General features: G+C 65.2%; 2 protein-coding genes across 5 annotated transcripts in view; one reads left to right on the forward strand and one right to left on the reverse strand.

The window, feature by feature from the left end:
• Nucleotides 1-1,048: 1,048 nt before the first annotated feature.
• On the reverse strand, nucleotides 1,049-5,298 carry SOHLH1 (spermatogenesis and oogenesis specific basic helix-loop-helix 1). The gene is made up of 8 exons (XM_020888507.2): nucleotides 5,214-5,298; nucleotides 4,723-4,860; nucleotides 4,139-4,286; nucleotides 3,562-3,680; nucleotides 3,279-3,475; nucleotides 2,502-2,781; nucleotides 1,982-2,052; nucleotides 1,049-1,422 (listed from the first exon to the last, which is right to left on the reverse strand). The coding sequence occupies exons 1-8, from the start codon at nucleotides 5,270-5,272 to the stop codon at nucleotides 1,202-1,204; spliced, it is 1,233 nt and encodes a 410-aa protein (XP_020744166.1). The 5' UTR covers nucleotides 5,273-5,298; the 3' UTR covers nucleotides 1,049-1,201.
• A 3,557-nt stretch (nucleotides 5,299-8,855) lies between these two features.
• Nucleotides 8,856-14,377, forward strand: part of KCNT1 (potassium sodium-activated channel subfamily T member 1) — a 69,095-nt gene continuing 63,573 nt past the window's right edge. For 3 of the 4 annotated variants that reach the window (XM_070455199.1, XM_070455219.1, XM_070455205.1), the window contains exon 1: nucleotides 8,857-9,051. In XM_070455199.1, coding sequence (XP_070311300.1) covers nucleotides 8,942-9,051 — 110 coding nt within the window. In that variant the 5' untranslated portion in view covers nucleotides 8,857-8,941. Of the gene's footprint in view, nucleotides 9,052-14,377 lie in introns of all 4 variants that reach the window. The other variant, XM_070455226.1, reaches the window with a different exon arrangement.

Consider the following 14,377-nt stretch of genomic DNA (forward strand, 5'->3'; position numbering starts at 1 on the left):
CTTAAGTGTTCAATGCAGCAGCTGTGTGTGCGGCCCCAGGGCCCACAGAACGGGCCCCGGGGCCCAGGGCAGGCGTGGGTCTGACGGCTGCCCTTCCTGCCACGCTCCTCCCACAACAGCGTGGGCACCGCTGTCAAGCCTGACCCAGGACCATTCCTGGCACCGGGTCCACTGGAGCCCCCTGCCCCCAGCCCTGGGATTGAGGCAGTACCGGTGAGCCCTGCCTGCCACTTGGGGCGGGTCCTACCCCTCACCTTCTAAGCGTCTAAGTAGGATGTCTAAGCGTCAGGGTGGCTCTACCTGTCCCCCTGGGGCCTCAGTCAGGCTTCTGAAAGAGCTGAGCCCCCGCCCCATCCCCCTGCCTCCCTCCTGGGGTGCTAGGTTAAGGCTGCCCAGGGCTCAGGTGGGGTTCCTCCAGACGGGCCCAGAACCCCATGTCTCTGGAAAGGGACACGCAGGGGCCAGGGAGGAGTGACCCCTGGCCAGCCTGGCTCAGAGGCTGGCACCACCTTCACGGTGGCCAAAAGGGAGTGGGACTCGGACAGGGTCACCCCGCCATTCTAGGGGTCAGGGGGGTCGGACCACTCTTCCCAGGAACCCATTGCTGCCCAGATGCTGGGGTGGACAGGAACAGCCAGGAGTCCAGACGTTAAAGCCAGGCAGGCTCTGCCCTGGGCCCCCAACAGGCCCTGTGAGGGGACCAACAAGGCCCCCACCTCGAAGACAGAGGACCTCCTGCCCTGGCACCTCCTGGCCCAGAGAGAGGCCTCCCCCACGGACGTCTCTGGAGCTCCTGGGACCAGCATCACAGGGGCAGGGAGTCCCACACCCACCGATCGGGGAACAGGCCCAGGACCCAGGAGTCTTAGTCCACAGGCTCCCTGCCCCCACCGCCAGCCCCAGGACCGTGTTATTTAGAGATCCCACAGGCCAGGAACCTCACAGAAACAAAACCCAGGCAGGCGCGCCTGCGCTATGAACGGAAGTAGTGCCATCTGCCCAGCGAATCGCGTTAATTGCACAAAAGCTACACAAGCTTTGCTTCCTCCAGGAAAATTGCTCTCCTCTTTTAATACTCAGCCTCCGCTCCCCGCGGTCCTAGCAGCCTTTGCTGGAATTAGACCACAGCTGCAGCCCAAACCCAGAATAAAACACCCAAGTGTGTGGCACGCGCTGCTGAAAAGGCCCCGGGCCCCCGGTCTCAGCAGGCGAAGAAGTCAGGAAAGATGCTGTCCACCTCGTCCCGCAGGACCGGGCTAGGGCAGCTCACATCCGAGCCCCACGGCTCCAGGGTCCCATCCAGGGGCTCCTCCTTGGGGCCAGACTCGGGGTCTCCCAGGAAGCCTGGCTCAGGCCTGTCCAGCGGGCTGCTCCTGGCGGCCGCCCGAGAAGGGGTGCCACTGCCTCTGCCCTCCAGGGACCCTGGAAGCAGACGAGACATGTCAGCAGGGCAGGCAGGGTAGGGTCAGCGTACAGGAGATGAGCCCCCTCCCCCTCGCCCATCTATCCCACCCCACCAGGAAGCCCCCTGAACTCATCTTGAGAAGGGCCCCTGACCAGGTGGGCTCCTGCGGCCCCGACCCCCAGAAGCGCCAGAACTAGAGAGATGCGCCCCCTTCAGGCCAAGATTCTGCACACGCTCGACTCACCCCGCACCCACGTGCCTCTGTGGGCACAAGTTCTCGGGGGAAAGCTCCGAAGCCGACTCGCAGCCACCGACACCCAGCACTCGCACACTCTCACCCGCAGACACCCACCCGTCGACAAGCACGCACCTCACCTGCCAATACCCCCCCCCCCGCAGTGGTCCCCCAAAACACAGGCAGAGAAGGGAATGAGAACTCAGACACAGACGCTGGAACTCGCATCACTTGGCAAGCTGGAGCCCATCTACCCACAGTCCCAGCCGCCTGTCCCCAACCCTGCCTGAGGACCAACCCAGGTCGGGGGAAGGTGGCCCAGGCCAAGCGTCCCCACTCACCCAGCCACCAGTCGGGACCAGGGGTCAGCAGAAAGGACACGCCATCTGCCACATCACATCCTGACACAGACCTGGACGGGACAAGAAGCCCCACCCCGATCGTCCCAGGTAGAGCCTGGGCCTTGCACCTCGAGAAGGCCATGAGCCCCGAGAGGCAGCTTACTGATGGGCTGCTCTGTCCCGCCGGACCCTGAACCCACCCTCCCACCCACCCAGCCTAGCCCAGCCCAGCCGAGCCCAGCCCGCTGCCAGTTCCTCTCCAGCCCCCCGAGAGCTCTCGGCCCACGCCCCAGCTGGTGGAGCTCAGAAAACACAAACTCATTTACCATCAGCCAAAACAGACGACAATTAGGGAGACAGGAGTGTTTCCCGACACACACACACACACCACAAAGCCACATGGCAGAGTCTGGCCATTCGGGCAGACAGCGAGGACGGGATGGGCAGACACCTCCTGGACAGCGGGTCCGCGGCTGGGAGGAGGCCTTGGCAGCTTGTGCACACGCGGCTGGGCACCCACCTGGAGTCCAGCATCAGGGCCTTGTCGGCCCCCTGAGCGGGGGGCCCAGCCTGGCCCAGGCAGCTCCGAGGCTCCTCACTCACCAGCGGGGAGGGGGGCTGCTGCGAGCGAACTGGCCACAGAGGGGATGGCCTCAGGACCTTAGGGGGTCTCGGGCCTGGGGACCGGGGGACGAGGCCGGGCGACTCTACGAGGGAAGCAAGGAGTGGGTCAGGGAGAGTGAACCCCCACAAAGACCACCGCCCCTGCCCACTGCATCCTGCACGGGGAACGCTTGAGGCTCGGGAACAAGATGCCAACAGGCAACCAGGAGACTTTAAGAGTCCAGAGGTGAAGCACCCGACACCTGGGGCCAGGCAGGCCACCTGCAGGATGTGGCCGCTCAGCCTCTGATCAAACAGGTGGGCTCAGACCCTGGGACCCTCACGCCCCACCACCTTCTCTATCTCCATGTTCCCATCCACCCTGCCGTGTGACCCCTCCACCTCCACGCCCCTCGTGCGGCTCTGGACTTTCCCCGGAGGCATAGCTCTGCTTGGAGAAGGAAACGGCAACCCACTCCAGTGTTCTCACCTGGAGAATCCTACAGACAAATGAGCCTGGAGGGCTACAGTCCAGGGGGTCACGAGAGTCGGACACGACTCAGCGGCTAAACCAACACCAGCTCTCCTGCCGGCCCTGCCGACAGCAGGATCCCCCCCGCCTGGGTGGGCACACACAGTTCTCGCCTCACGCGGCACTCAGGGACCAGCAATCACGGTCCGGGGAGCCACCCACAGCCGGTCGTCCAGCATGAGGGGGACACGGTCATCGTGGCAGCCTCGTGGGCCTGGCTGGGGACGGCACACAGGGAGGATGGGACCCACTCATGCTCACCAGGTGGGGCCAGTGGCCTGTCCGGCACGTCGGCCACCCCTGACTGGGCCTCATCTTCGTCCACACTCGTGGCCGAGCAGCTCGGGGGGGTCTGATGCCTGCACGGTGTGCAAAGACAAAAGGAAAGCCTCTGAGTGGTCTGCATACACCCCCCCACGGCCCCCGGCCCCACGGGGACACTGACATCACACTGGACGTTCCCGCGCTGGCGTCCGGGGCGCCTGCCGGGGCCTGACTCGCCAGGGCCAGCTGCAGGACATCCGTCTGCCACGCGAGCCACGGCTCCTTGGAGGAAGCGAGAACCTGAAGCAGAGACAAACAGGAGAAACGCCGCCGAGACCGTCAACCGGAAAACCCACACGAAAGGCAGGCTGTGGTCGGTCCCTGGCCACCCCGCCTGGGGTCGCAGAGAGCCACCCTGAGCTCAGACCCCTGTCCTCCGGACTGGGAGGAGGGAGGCTGGAGTTGGTGCCCCACCCTGGAGTAGGGGGGGTGGACTTTTACTGATGCCAGCTTTGGCACCATGGGCGAGGGACATAAGTGGAGACTGCAGCTCATCCCCAGGGCTCCCAAAGGAGGTGTGATAAGCAAATGGAGGAGTGTCTACTGGAAACAGCAGAGCTAAGCGTGCGGGGCGGGGACACAGGGAAGCCAGGCTGACCGGTGGTCGGAGCTGCTGGGGGATAGAGGGGGACTGGGAGCAGGGAGATACCCATGGCTCCTCCGCAGAGGGCTGACCCAGCGGTCACAGGATGACTCACAGCCTGCTGCTCCCAGCCGGGCACCAGGGTGCCTGCCAGCTGGAGGAACTGCACTGCCATCTCCAAGACCGAGGCCATGTCCTCCCGCCGGCCATCAAACCAGGGCAGCAGAGCCCGCAAGCGCTCACAGCTCAAGGAGATCCGCTTCCTGCTCGGAGAGAAGGGACCCCCGACTGTAGGGCTGTCTGGCTTGGCCAGGAGAAGAGACAGCAGCCCCAGGAAGCCGTGAGCCCTTCAGGAATCAGGTCAGAGCACTGCACTGGCCCCTGGGGAGCCTGGACCCCATCCGCAGGCTTAGCAGGGCATCTGCCACGGGCCACCACCAAGCCTAGACGACCACCACTGCCTGGAGCAGGGGCCGGTCCCAAATATACAGCCTCGAGTTGTTCTGAACTTCACGTCAAAGAAAGGGCTGCACTGGTGGCCCCTGGGAGCTCTCCCCCAGCACGTGGGCTGTATTTATCTTGAAAACACGATACAGCGTCCCCTTACCAAACAGCTGTCTGAAACGAGGCGGTGGGCGCAGGCCTGCCCTCCTCCTCGGACCCCCGCCCCCACCGCGTGGTCCCCACGACGGCCCCCACCTGCGCTCCCTCTCGCTGAGCACGTTTCGTGGCAGGCGGGAGCCGGGACCCTCCGCCACCGGAGGCCCCCTGGTCTGGCCTGAACCCTGGCTGGGGTGGTCCTCGCAGCAGAACCGGGTGCTCGATGGGAAAGGGACACTGCCGCGAGAAAAGACAAGACCGCGGGGTTGTGACCCCAGAAAACGCCCCTAGTACCCAGAGGCGGTGATGAACGTCTTAAGAGGGGCTGGGCGCAGGACAGGGGCCTGGAACACGGCACTGTAGGTCCTGCCTCTGGCACCCCTCCTCCTTCCCCTCCCAACCTCCAAGGACCAGCGGGTCGGGGTGGGCCCCAAGCGGGCCCTGCTGGGTGTGGCTCGGTCTCAGTCTCGTTTGAATTAGAAAAGAGTTGGCCCGGACCACCGCCCGCCCCCCACCCCACCCCACCCCGGGCATCCCTGGGCAAGGGCGTCCCAGCTGACCTCCTCCAGCAACCGCTCCCCAATTCTCACCTGCATCCCCGGGAAACTCGCGGAACCCCAGCGCGGGGCTCACGAGCCCCGGACGCCATGAGTGCGCGCGGAAGAGAAGCGGAAGGCCCCGGACCCTGCCACGTGCGCCCCGCCCCACGCACGCGTCCTCCCAGCCCCGCCCCCTCACGTGCGTTCTACCCGCCCCCCACGTGCTTCCGGCCAGGACGGAGCCTGCCCCGCCCCCACACGCGTGCTCTGTGCCCGCCCCCTCCCCCACACCAGCTGCCCCGCTTCTGCGCCCCTTCCTGCGGTGAGGTCCGTCTGTAGGAGAAATTGCCAGAAAGGCGCGCCTGGGTTAGTGCCCAAGGTGGACAGTCGTCTCCCACCCTTCCGGCCGGGCAGCCCAGCTTCCCACTGGAGCGGGGGTCTCCTCGCACCTGCCCTCCGCGGGCACCCCGAGATGCCAGTCCTGAGCTGGGGCGCTCACTTGAAGGGTCTCACAACTGAGGGTGGGGCGGCGGGGGGCCAGAACAGGGTGGAGGGAGGGGTCGGACGGGGGTCCATCAGGGTAAGGACCGAACTGGGCAAAGCTTCCCAGGGAAGGAGCCCAGGTGGGTTCCTGGGCTGGCACGTGGGCCTGGTGGGCAGGGAGGACCTGCCTCTGTGGCAGGAAGCGTTGGTCTTATGTGAGAGCGCAGGAGGGAACTACAGGACCGGCGGCGGGATCAGAGGAAGATTTTAGGATCCTTGTGGGCCCCCCTGGGGCAGGGTTGAGAGGCTGGGGGAGCTACACGCAAGAGGAGCCGGGAGACTGGTCAGCAGAGATCTCCAGGACTTAGGCTGGTTAAGGATGGGCAGAGAGCCTTCACCGGCCTCTGAGGGCCTGCAGGTCCAAGGTTGACGTGTGCCCCTACCCCAGATCTCATCCGTCTCCAGGGAGTCCTGCCTAAGCCAGTGCCACCACTGACCTGGGAGCTGGGGGCATGCCCACTCCTCCCAGGCGTGCCTGTGATCCCACCCACCTTCTCTGTGTCCTCCCTAGCTTCCGGCTTACTGGAAGGCTGGCTGGCGTTCCTGCCCCTTCCACCCAGGCCGTGGCCCACCCGCCTGCCCTCCATCTGCCTCCACCTGCCCTCCGGCCCTCCTGCCCTGACAGGGGCCTTGGCTCCTGCTCTTCAGCCCCCAGCTCAGGCCTCGCTGCAGGGAGCCGCCATCTCTAGCAGGTTGGTGCGGGCAAACCTCCCTTTGCCCACTCCTGACACTCCAGTGTGAGTGGCTGGGTCTCTAGGCCTGTGCTTCTGTCGCTGGATCTCCGGGGGCCGGCCCAGTGCTGGGCGTACAGCCCACCAAGTCTGGTGGAGCAATGATGGAAGAAAGGAGGGAGGAAGGGGAAAGTGGAGATGCTGCCTCTTTCAAGGAGGTGGGCTTGTAACGGGAGAAGAGGGCACTACGTCCTTACTTCAGTTGGGAGGACGTCAGAGCTCATGCTGAAGGGGGCTGCTGGGGGTGTGCGGGGCCCTTCCTGGGGGAGGTCATGGGCTGGGGGAGACCTCATCTCCCAGGAGGGGAAGCAGAAGGGAGCTGGGGCAGGTGTCCCTGCAGTGGGTGGAGTCTACCCCAGGTGCTCCTCCTGGGACCGGGCCAGGGGCCAGAGCAGAGCCTCTGTCCCAGGAAAGCGAGAAACCTGTCTGCAACTGAGGAGGGGCTGGGGGCTGCAAGAGGGCGTCCTCGGGTTGGACTTTGGACAGAGGGGCCTGGGATTAAGGGGGCACTGGGTAGGGGACCGAAGTCACAGCCGAGGGCGATGCTAAGAGGGTGGATGGACCTGGGATCAAGTCTGGGAGCAGGGAGACCCAGGCCTGGGAACCAGGCCAGCTCTCCCGACAGAAGAAGGGGCTCGGGGGGCCCCCGCTGCCTGGTCACGCTCAGCCCACAGCCCGGCTTCTGGGCTGAACCCAAGAAAGGCTGGGGACAGTCGGTTCTGCTAGCACCTAGGGCCCAGTGTTTACGGGAGGTGTGAGGAGAAGCCAGACTCCGTGCCCTGGGAGGGTTCCCGGTGCCCAAGGGAGGGCGGTGCTGGAGTAGACCCCACAGAGAACGTTGGCTGTGAGTGTGCAGGCGCCCATGGTGGGGGGGGGGTGTTGGGGCAGGTGGGCTCCGTGCTCCCGGCTAAGGAGGGATGGACGGGCCGGTGTTCTGGGGCTTGGCTCCTCCATGGCAGAGAGAAGCCGTGTTTTGTTTTCCTTGACGATGTCAGGAATGTTCCCAGGCTTGTCTGTTTCCCATCAGTGACACAGCAGGTCAGTCATCTCATTGACCAACCAGCAGGGCACCTCCAGGGGGTCTGTAAGACGGACACATTGGCCGGAGTCCTACTGGGGGTGGGGGGGACAGGGGTGGGACCACTCAGGAGGGAGCAGGGGAAGGCCCCAGGGTGCAAGACTGCTGGTGAGCCGCTTGGGGTGCACGCTGCCCTCCGGAGAACTTTGGGGCGATCCATGCCTTCACCGAGTGCCCCCTCCGGGAAAAGCACAGTGTTGAGCTTGCCGTCTCCTGGGAGTAAACAGAGATGAGACCTCAGGAGCGACAGGCGTCAGGACCACAGAGTACCTGCATGCGCCCTCCCAGTCAGCGGGCCCAGCTCTGCGGTGGGAGCCCCTGCCCTGACCGCGCCAGGGCGGGGGCGGGTTGGTGCCCGGGGCCTTGAGAAGAGCTGCCTGGGTGGTGCTGGCTCAGTGGCCCTGCCCCATCTGACGCCCCAGCCCCTCACCCTTTTTTCAGAGACTGCTCTCTTGCCCCTCTGTCTCTCTCTCTCTGCTTCTCCGCCGTGCTTCCGTTTCACTGAGGGTTGGGACAGACGGGGGTTCTACCTGCAGGACTCTGCGTGGGGGCGGGGGGTGTGGGGGGGGAGCCCTGAGCCAGGATGTCCGTGTTAGCCTGTGGCGGGTGTCACCAGTCAATCCCTCTGCTTCCTGGGCACCTTCCCTTGGGTCGTGGGGCTGGGGCTCATGGCAGAGGCCCCGGTGGGGTGTGGGGGGAGCACTCACTCCTGCCTCCCGCGCTCTCACCTCACTTCCCTCTTCACGCCCAGGGGCCTCCCAGGGGTGAGGCCGATGCGGATGGACACACGGGGTCTGTGTGCTGGTGTCTGCAGGAGTGAACTGTGCCGTGGGGCAGGGGGGCGGAGGGGCGGGTCAGACGCTGACTGGCCGCCCCTCCTGCCCCAGAGCCGGGCAGGGTCAGCCGCGCAGGCGCCCTCACCCATGAAGCGTGCAGAGGCCCCCAGCCCCCTCGGAGTGCCTCCCACTGTGTAACCCTGCCCCCCCGGGGGGAGTAGTCTTTGGGGTTTTTTTTTTAGCTTTTTTTTCATTTATTTTTATTTGTTGGAGGCTAATTACTTTACAGTATTTTAGTGGTTTTTGCCGTGCATTGACATGAATCAGCCATGGATTTACATGTGGTTTTTTTTTAGCTTTTGAAGCGCCTGTGCCCAGGGTCTCACGATTACGCGGGACCTCGGAGGCTGGTCCGCAGGTGGGACGCGGAGGGACCACCGCCCCCTCCCTCGCGCGGTTCCCGGCGTGGCCGGCAGGGGGCGCGCCCGCACCGGCGTCGAAACCTTCCCTGGAACAGGAGTTTTTTTTTTCCCACCCCCACCGAAATCAGAGAAGTGTTTCAGGGCACAGCGCGGGGAGGGGGGTGGAGGAGAAGTCTGCTGTCGCTCCCGCTGTGTCCCTTGCCTCCTAGTCGCAGCCGCCGCCAGCCCAATGCCGCTTCCCGACGGGGTGCACAGTCCCGGGGATGTTTGCAGGGCGGCGCGCGGCGGGGGCCACACCAACCGGACCTTCGTGTTCGACGACGGCCAGTGCGCCCCCAGGTACGGTCTGCCGGGCTCCCCCCCCCAGGCGGAGAGACCCCGGATGGGTTTCATGCCACCCTCCCAGCACCCCTCATCCTCAAAATCTCCACTTCGCTAGGCCGCCTGCCCCACATCCCCACCCTTCCCCCCACCCCCGCCACCAGCGTGAGCTCAGGTCCCCACTGAGCCTGGGGCGCGTGGGCGAGAGGGCTGCCCCTCGGGGCCGGGTGGCAGCACTCTGGGCGCTTGCACGCAGATCACCAGCAGGTGCCCAGGCCGCTGTTTGCCTCTGCACCCTTGGTGGAAGGGGCCACGGCGTGGCCAGGCTTACATACATCTCCCAGGCACCAGGAGGCACAGACCTTGCAGGCAGGAAGCTGGGGTGCCCTCTGTGTCAGAGGGGCTGGGCGCTGTGCCGGCTTCCCAGCCCCCTCTCTGGTCGGGCCTGGGGGAGGCGAGTGTGGGCCGGCCTGGCTGGGCCCAGCAAGGCTCAGGAGTAGGCTCCCCCCGGTTTCCAGGGGCAGTTCCTCCTGGGAAGAGCCCTGTGGGGGCTGCAGTCGGGCTGTCAGGCAAAGGGCAGGGGTGCTGGGGTCTAGGCCTGTGGTGCTCGCCGGCCGGTAGCTCCTCTGTTTGTCCACGTGCTTGAGGAGAGGGTGGACTAGCAGGGCCTTCCGGGTGGCCGAGAGGTGACCTTCCCGGTGCTGTGTACACGGTGCCACGTGGCCCCCGGTGACCAGCACCGAGGGCGCAACGCTGGTGGGAGCCCCGCAAGGGCAGAGCAGTGACCATCCCAAGAGGGTTTGCCCCAGGGCCCTGTCCTGGGACCCTCCCCCGACCCCACCAGCCCCCGGAGGGTCAGCGCACACACATACTCCTCACCCTTGGCCAGGCGCCAGATTCCAGGTCAACCACAGCCACTGCCCGGCACGACCCTCCCCAGCTCAGCAGCACCCCAGCCTCTGGGTCCCACTCGGTCAGCTGTCCTAAGGCCAGAGAAGGGGTGGACACCTGGTTCAAGGCCAAGCGCTGTGGCCATTTCCTGGGGGACTCAGTTTCCCCGCTTGTCAAGTAAGGAATGGAATGGATGACCTTCAAGGGAGGGTCGTGTGTGCTGAGTGACCAGGGTCTGGAGGGGAGGCTTCCGGCCACATGTCCAGGGTCAGGGTGGCCCCTCGGCAGGGACGGCACCAGCCTGGCACCTGTGGGGTCCTGGGTGCATAGCTTGGGGCGAGTGCTCTGAGATCAGGCCACCTGGTGGTGTCCTTGGGAACTGAAATCAACCACATGAATAGGCACAGTCTCAACCTCCCTTGGGTGGCTCTGAGGGTCAACCAGGTAACATCCATCAGGTGCAGAGTAAGTGACCCTGAGACGGGGTATTGCAGCATCACAGTCTGACTGCCCCTCTGCCTGTCTCCCTGCTTGGAAGACTGTCACCCATCTTCCTGGTGATCTGTGTCCCGGTTCTCCCGCTGTACTGGATGGCCTGCTCCAGACGAGGCGGGGGCTCTGTATCCTGAGGTCTAGACTGGGTGGACTCAGTCCCCTGGACGCCTCCATCTCCCCCCGGACAGTGCACTCCCCCTGGCCGGAGCTGGCCTCTGTCCCTGCAGGATTCCCAGTCGTGCTGCAGGCATCTGGGGTGGCTGCCAGGGCCGAGGGGCACGTCAGGTGGGCCGGGTCGGGGGGAAACCTGGCTGGGCTGCAGTGGGGCCGCTGTGGCCAAGGCCAGCAGCTCAAGGAAACGGGCTTTAGCTCTGAGAAAGGAGGTGGGGGAGGGTGCAGGCGGGGAGTGGGGGGTGTTCTGCCCCCGTCTGACCTCCAGCCCTGCCTGGTCCCCGGGCTGCCCCCAGGCTGTGAAGCCTGGCATGGCGGTGCGGGGAGGCCCCAGGAGGACTCCAGGCCGCAGGAGGCTTGGCCCTGGTGCCTAGTTCCCTGTCTGCCCCGGGGCCTCCCCTCTGTGCCCAGGGGTCCGCTGCCCCAGCCGTCACCTGTTGTCACTGGGCACTGTCCTCCCGGCCCTGCTGTGTCCCCAGGCCCTGCCGCCTCTGCCCTGCAGGTGGGCGAGGGCGTGGCTGGGGCGTCTGCTGCTGCCCCCGAGCTGGCCGGTGCCCGCCTCCTGCCCAGCGGCCTTAAGGTGCTGCTTGTGTCTGGCTGCTGGTCTGTGTGTCACCCGTGCCCTTACGCCAGCTCTGCCGGCCGTCCGTATGGGTGTCCCAGCCTGCCTGAGAGCCTGACTAACCCGCGTTACCCTGGCATGGCAGGGGTCAAGCCTTATTAGCACAACCTCCCGTCTCTTGGAGGGTTTTGTGACTGACCCCCCGCCCCCACCCAGGGCCAGCGTGGGACCCTCGGGGCCCTCATGCAGAGGGCATAGATCCACGGCTGGCATCCCGCCAGGGTCCATGTCTGGCTGGAGGTTCGGGCCAGCCCTCCAGGCCCATATTAGGGAGCCGTGCCTGCGGGACAGCAGGAAGTGGCCGAGATTCCGTGGGAAAAGGTTCACAAGGCCTGAGGTCCAACCCAGCCCTGTCCAGCCAGAGAGCCGGCTTCCTGGTGTAGGGGCTGGAGGGAACTCGGGGGTCTGCCTTTGGCCAGGAGTGGCTACGGCCGCAGCTCGGGAGGGCACAGGTGAGTGAGAAGGGGATTGGGGGGGTACTGCATGGACTTGGCTTGTGTCCAGGTGTGGGTCTGAGGGTGTCCTCACGCCTGGCTCTGACCACTGTCCATGTGGTGTCCAGGCCCATCTGAAAGTGAAAGTCAGTCATGTCTGACTTTGCGACCCCATGGACTGTACACTCCATGGAATTCTCCAGGCCAGAATACTGGAGTAGGTAGCCTTTCCCTTCTCCAGGGCATCTTCCCGACCCAGGAATTGAACCCAGGTCTCCCGCATTGCAGGCGGATTCTTTACCAACTGAGCTAGCAGGGAGGCCCGTCTGAGAGTCTGACAAACCCCGAGTTACCCTGCACAGCAGGAGTCCAGCCTTGTTAGCACAATTTGCCTTCTTCTCAGAGGGTTTCGTGACTGAACTGTGACCTCTCCCCTGAGGTTTCTTGTTCGATCTCCAAGGCAGCGCGTAGGCCGGCCATTCCCGGGTGCGTGGAGTCTCTGGGTGGAGCCTGCAGACAGTGGCGCCCAGGAGGAGCACCTGATGACGCAGGTGTTCTTAAAGGAGTCGTGAGAACTCTCCCAGGCTGTGTGCTCGGATGGGCCATCCACGTGTGCCAGAACCTCTTCCTCCTGCGGGGCCCGGGGGTGGGGAGGTCTGGCCCGAAGCCGGGGCCCGTACCAGGTACCGGCAAGTTCAGACGAGATAGAAGGCCCTCTCTGGGCTGCGGTGCCTGGAAAGGCCTGTCCCAGGAGGTCTGCTCTGTGCTTTGGACTTCCCACGGAGGGGCGTGTTCTGGGGTGTCTCCTGTAGTCTCCCTGGCTGTGGTCAGCTTGTCCTTCGTGGGCCAGTGAGGCCCAGAAGCCACCCTGCATTGCCAGCCTTGCGGGCCTGGATGCTGCCCACACGTTGACAATGACGTGACCAGAAACCCCCCTCCTGCCTCTGCCCCAGGACAGGCCCCGCCTGGGCCTTCAGCCGCCTTCACAGAGACCCAGATTCCGGGCCAGAGGCCGCTGCTGGATGCCTCTTGGCAGGTGTCTGATCTTGGGAAGAGCACAGAGTCTCGAACCAGAGGAAGAGGCCCCAGGTGCCGGATGAACGCAGAATTTAACCCCATCTGGCAGACACGGGAGCCCCCAGGGTGTGGGGAGGGAGAGCCCTGACATGTTGGCAGGTTTGAGGAGGGGCGCAAGGAAGCCAGCAGGGATCAGATTCTCAGGGACCCGGAGCTCTACGGAGAGGGTATGAAGTGTCCCGTGTGGGCGGGCTATCCCACTTGGGCCCAACCCCCAGACGAGGCCTGGGCGCCCCTGCAGGCCGTGCCAGCCGTGGGGCCTGGGACTCAGCAGGAACACAGTGCTGCCTCCTGCAGCCGTGGGAACAGGGCACGCAGGGCAGCCTTCCACCTCCAGGTGGACCCCCGCCGCTCAGCCCAGGCCTCTGTGTGGCCCCCCCGGCATCCCCCCCACCAGCAGCCACCCTACGTCCAGCCAGGGGAGGGCAGCCAGGCGGTGAGTGCTGGGCCTGCGACCTGGATGTGCGCACACTGCCTGGCACCAAGGGGCCTGGGCATGCTGTGAACACTCGGGGGGTGCTTGCAACAGGGCCCTCCCCAGAGGCAGGCCCCAGTCCAGGTGGGCGGCCAGGCGGGGTGGGCGCTGCAGTTCCCGTGGCTTCTGCTCCCCCGTGTCCTGGGGGCGGGCCCAAGGCTTGGGGAAGGCCAGGGAGGGGGGAGGTGATGGACACGGCCGAGGCCCCGTGTCCACAGGGATGCCAGGCCCCTCCTCCTGTCCCCTGGGCTTGCTTGGCGCGTGGGAGAAGCTGCTAGGAGTCTCTTTGGTGCCTCTGGAGCTTGAGCTCGGCTCAACGATGTGTACTGAGCTTTCACTTCAGATTCTGATGCCCCTCAGAGGGGGTGGTGAGCGGCCATCCTCAGCATTGACCCGAAGCCCCCTCCCCTAGTGAGAGGGTGGATATTTCCCGGAAACCGCCCCCCTCCCCCCACAACCACCCCTGGCTGCTGGGCAGCTGGAGCAGCCCTGGCTTTTTAATTACAGGACAGAGGAAGCACTTAGCTTTTCTGTCGTGGTCAGCAGAGTGGCGGCGGCTTTCTGCTTCCCTGGGCACCGAGCCCGGCGCTCGACTGCCCTCCACCCCCCGGTGGTGCTGCAGTGTCTGAGGACTCGCCTGGGTGCTGGGCAGTGTGAACGTGCGGCTACACACACCTGTGTGCGCGCATGCACATTGTGTGTTCACCTGCACACCTGCATGCACACACCCGTCATCCGTCTGTCGGTCGTGGCTCTCCAGTGTTGAAGGATGCAGCTTAGAGGAAGGACCACATCCTTGAGCCAAAGGGGCATCGATCAGTCACACGGTGGGTCGACTTGAGCACTCCAAGCCATCTGGACTCCTGCCTGGAAGAGCCTGGGTGGGAGGGCTGGACATTGTCCCAGGAGGTCGTATGCACCTCCTCCCCAGAGACCCACCCGGGGCTGCGGCTCCAGCCCAGTGACGTGTGGGGAAGGCAGGTGGTCCCTAGCTCTTCTCATGTTCGATAACTTGAGTCTCCTGGTGCAGCACCAAGGATGAGGTGCAGGCCTGATCCCCACCCCCCCCCAGCTCCCTGGAACCGTCGCCATGCGGTAGGGGACGGCCTGCTCACCTGGTGTGAGCCAGGCCTGCAGAGACAGAGCCGTCTTCCCAGGGTTCTCGGAGCAGATTGTGTT

This window comes from Odocoileus virginianus, chromosome 2, assembly GCF_023699985.2.
Source record: "Odocoileus virginianus isolate 20LAN1187 ecotype Illinois chromosome 2, Ovbor_1.2, whole genome shotgun sequence".
Classification (NCBI taxonomy): Eukaryota; Metazoa; Chordata; class Mammalia; order Artiodactyla; family Cervidae; genus Odocoileus; species Odocoileus virginianus.

Coding starts and splice junctions, on each gene's coding strand:
- SOHLH1 (XM_020888507.2), bottom strand. CDS start 5,272: ATGGCGTCCGGGGCTCGTGAGCCCCGCGCTGGGGTTCCGCGAGTTTCC. Junction 3,476..3,561: donor GCGGGAACGTCCAGTGTGAT/GTCAGTGTCCCC, acceptor CACACCGTGCAG/GCATCAGACCCCCCCGAGCT. Junction 2,782..3,278: donor CTCATGCTGGACGACCGGCT/GTGGGTGGCTCC, acceptor CTTGTTCCCGAG/CCTCAAGCGTTCCCCGTGCA.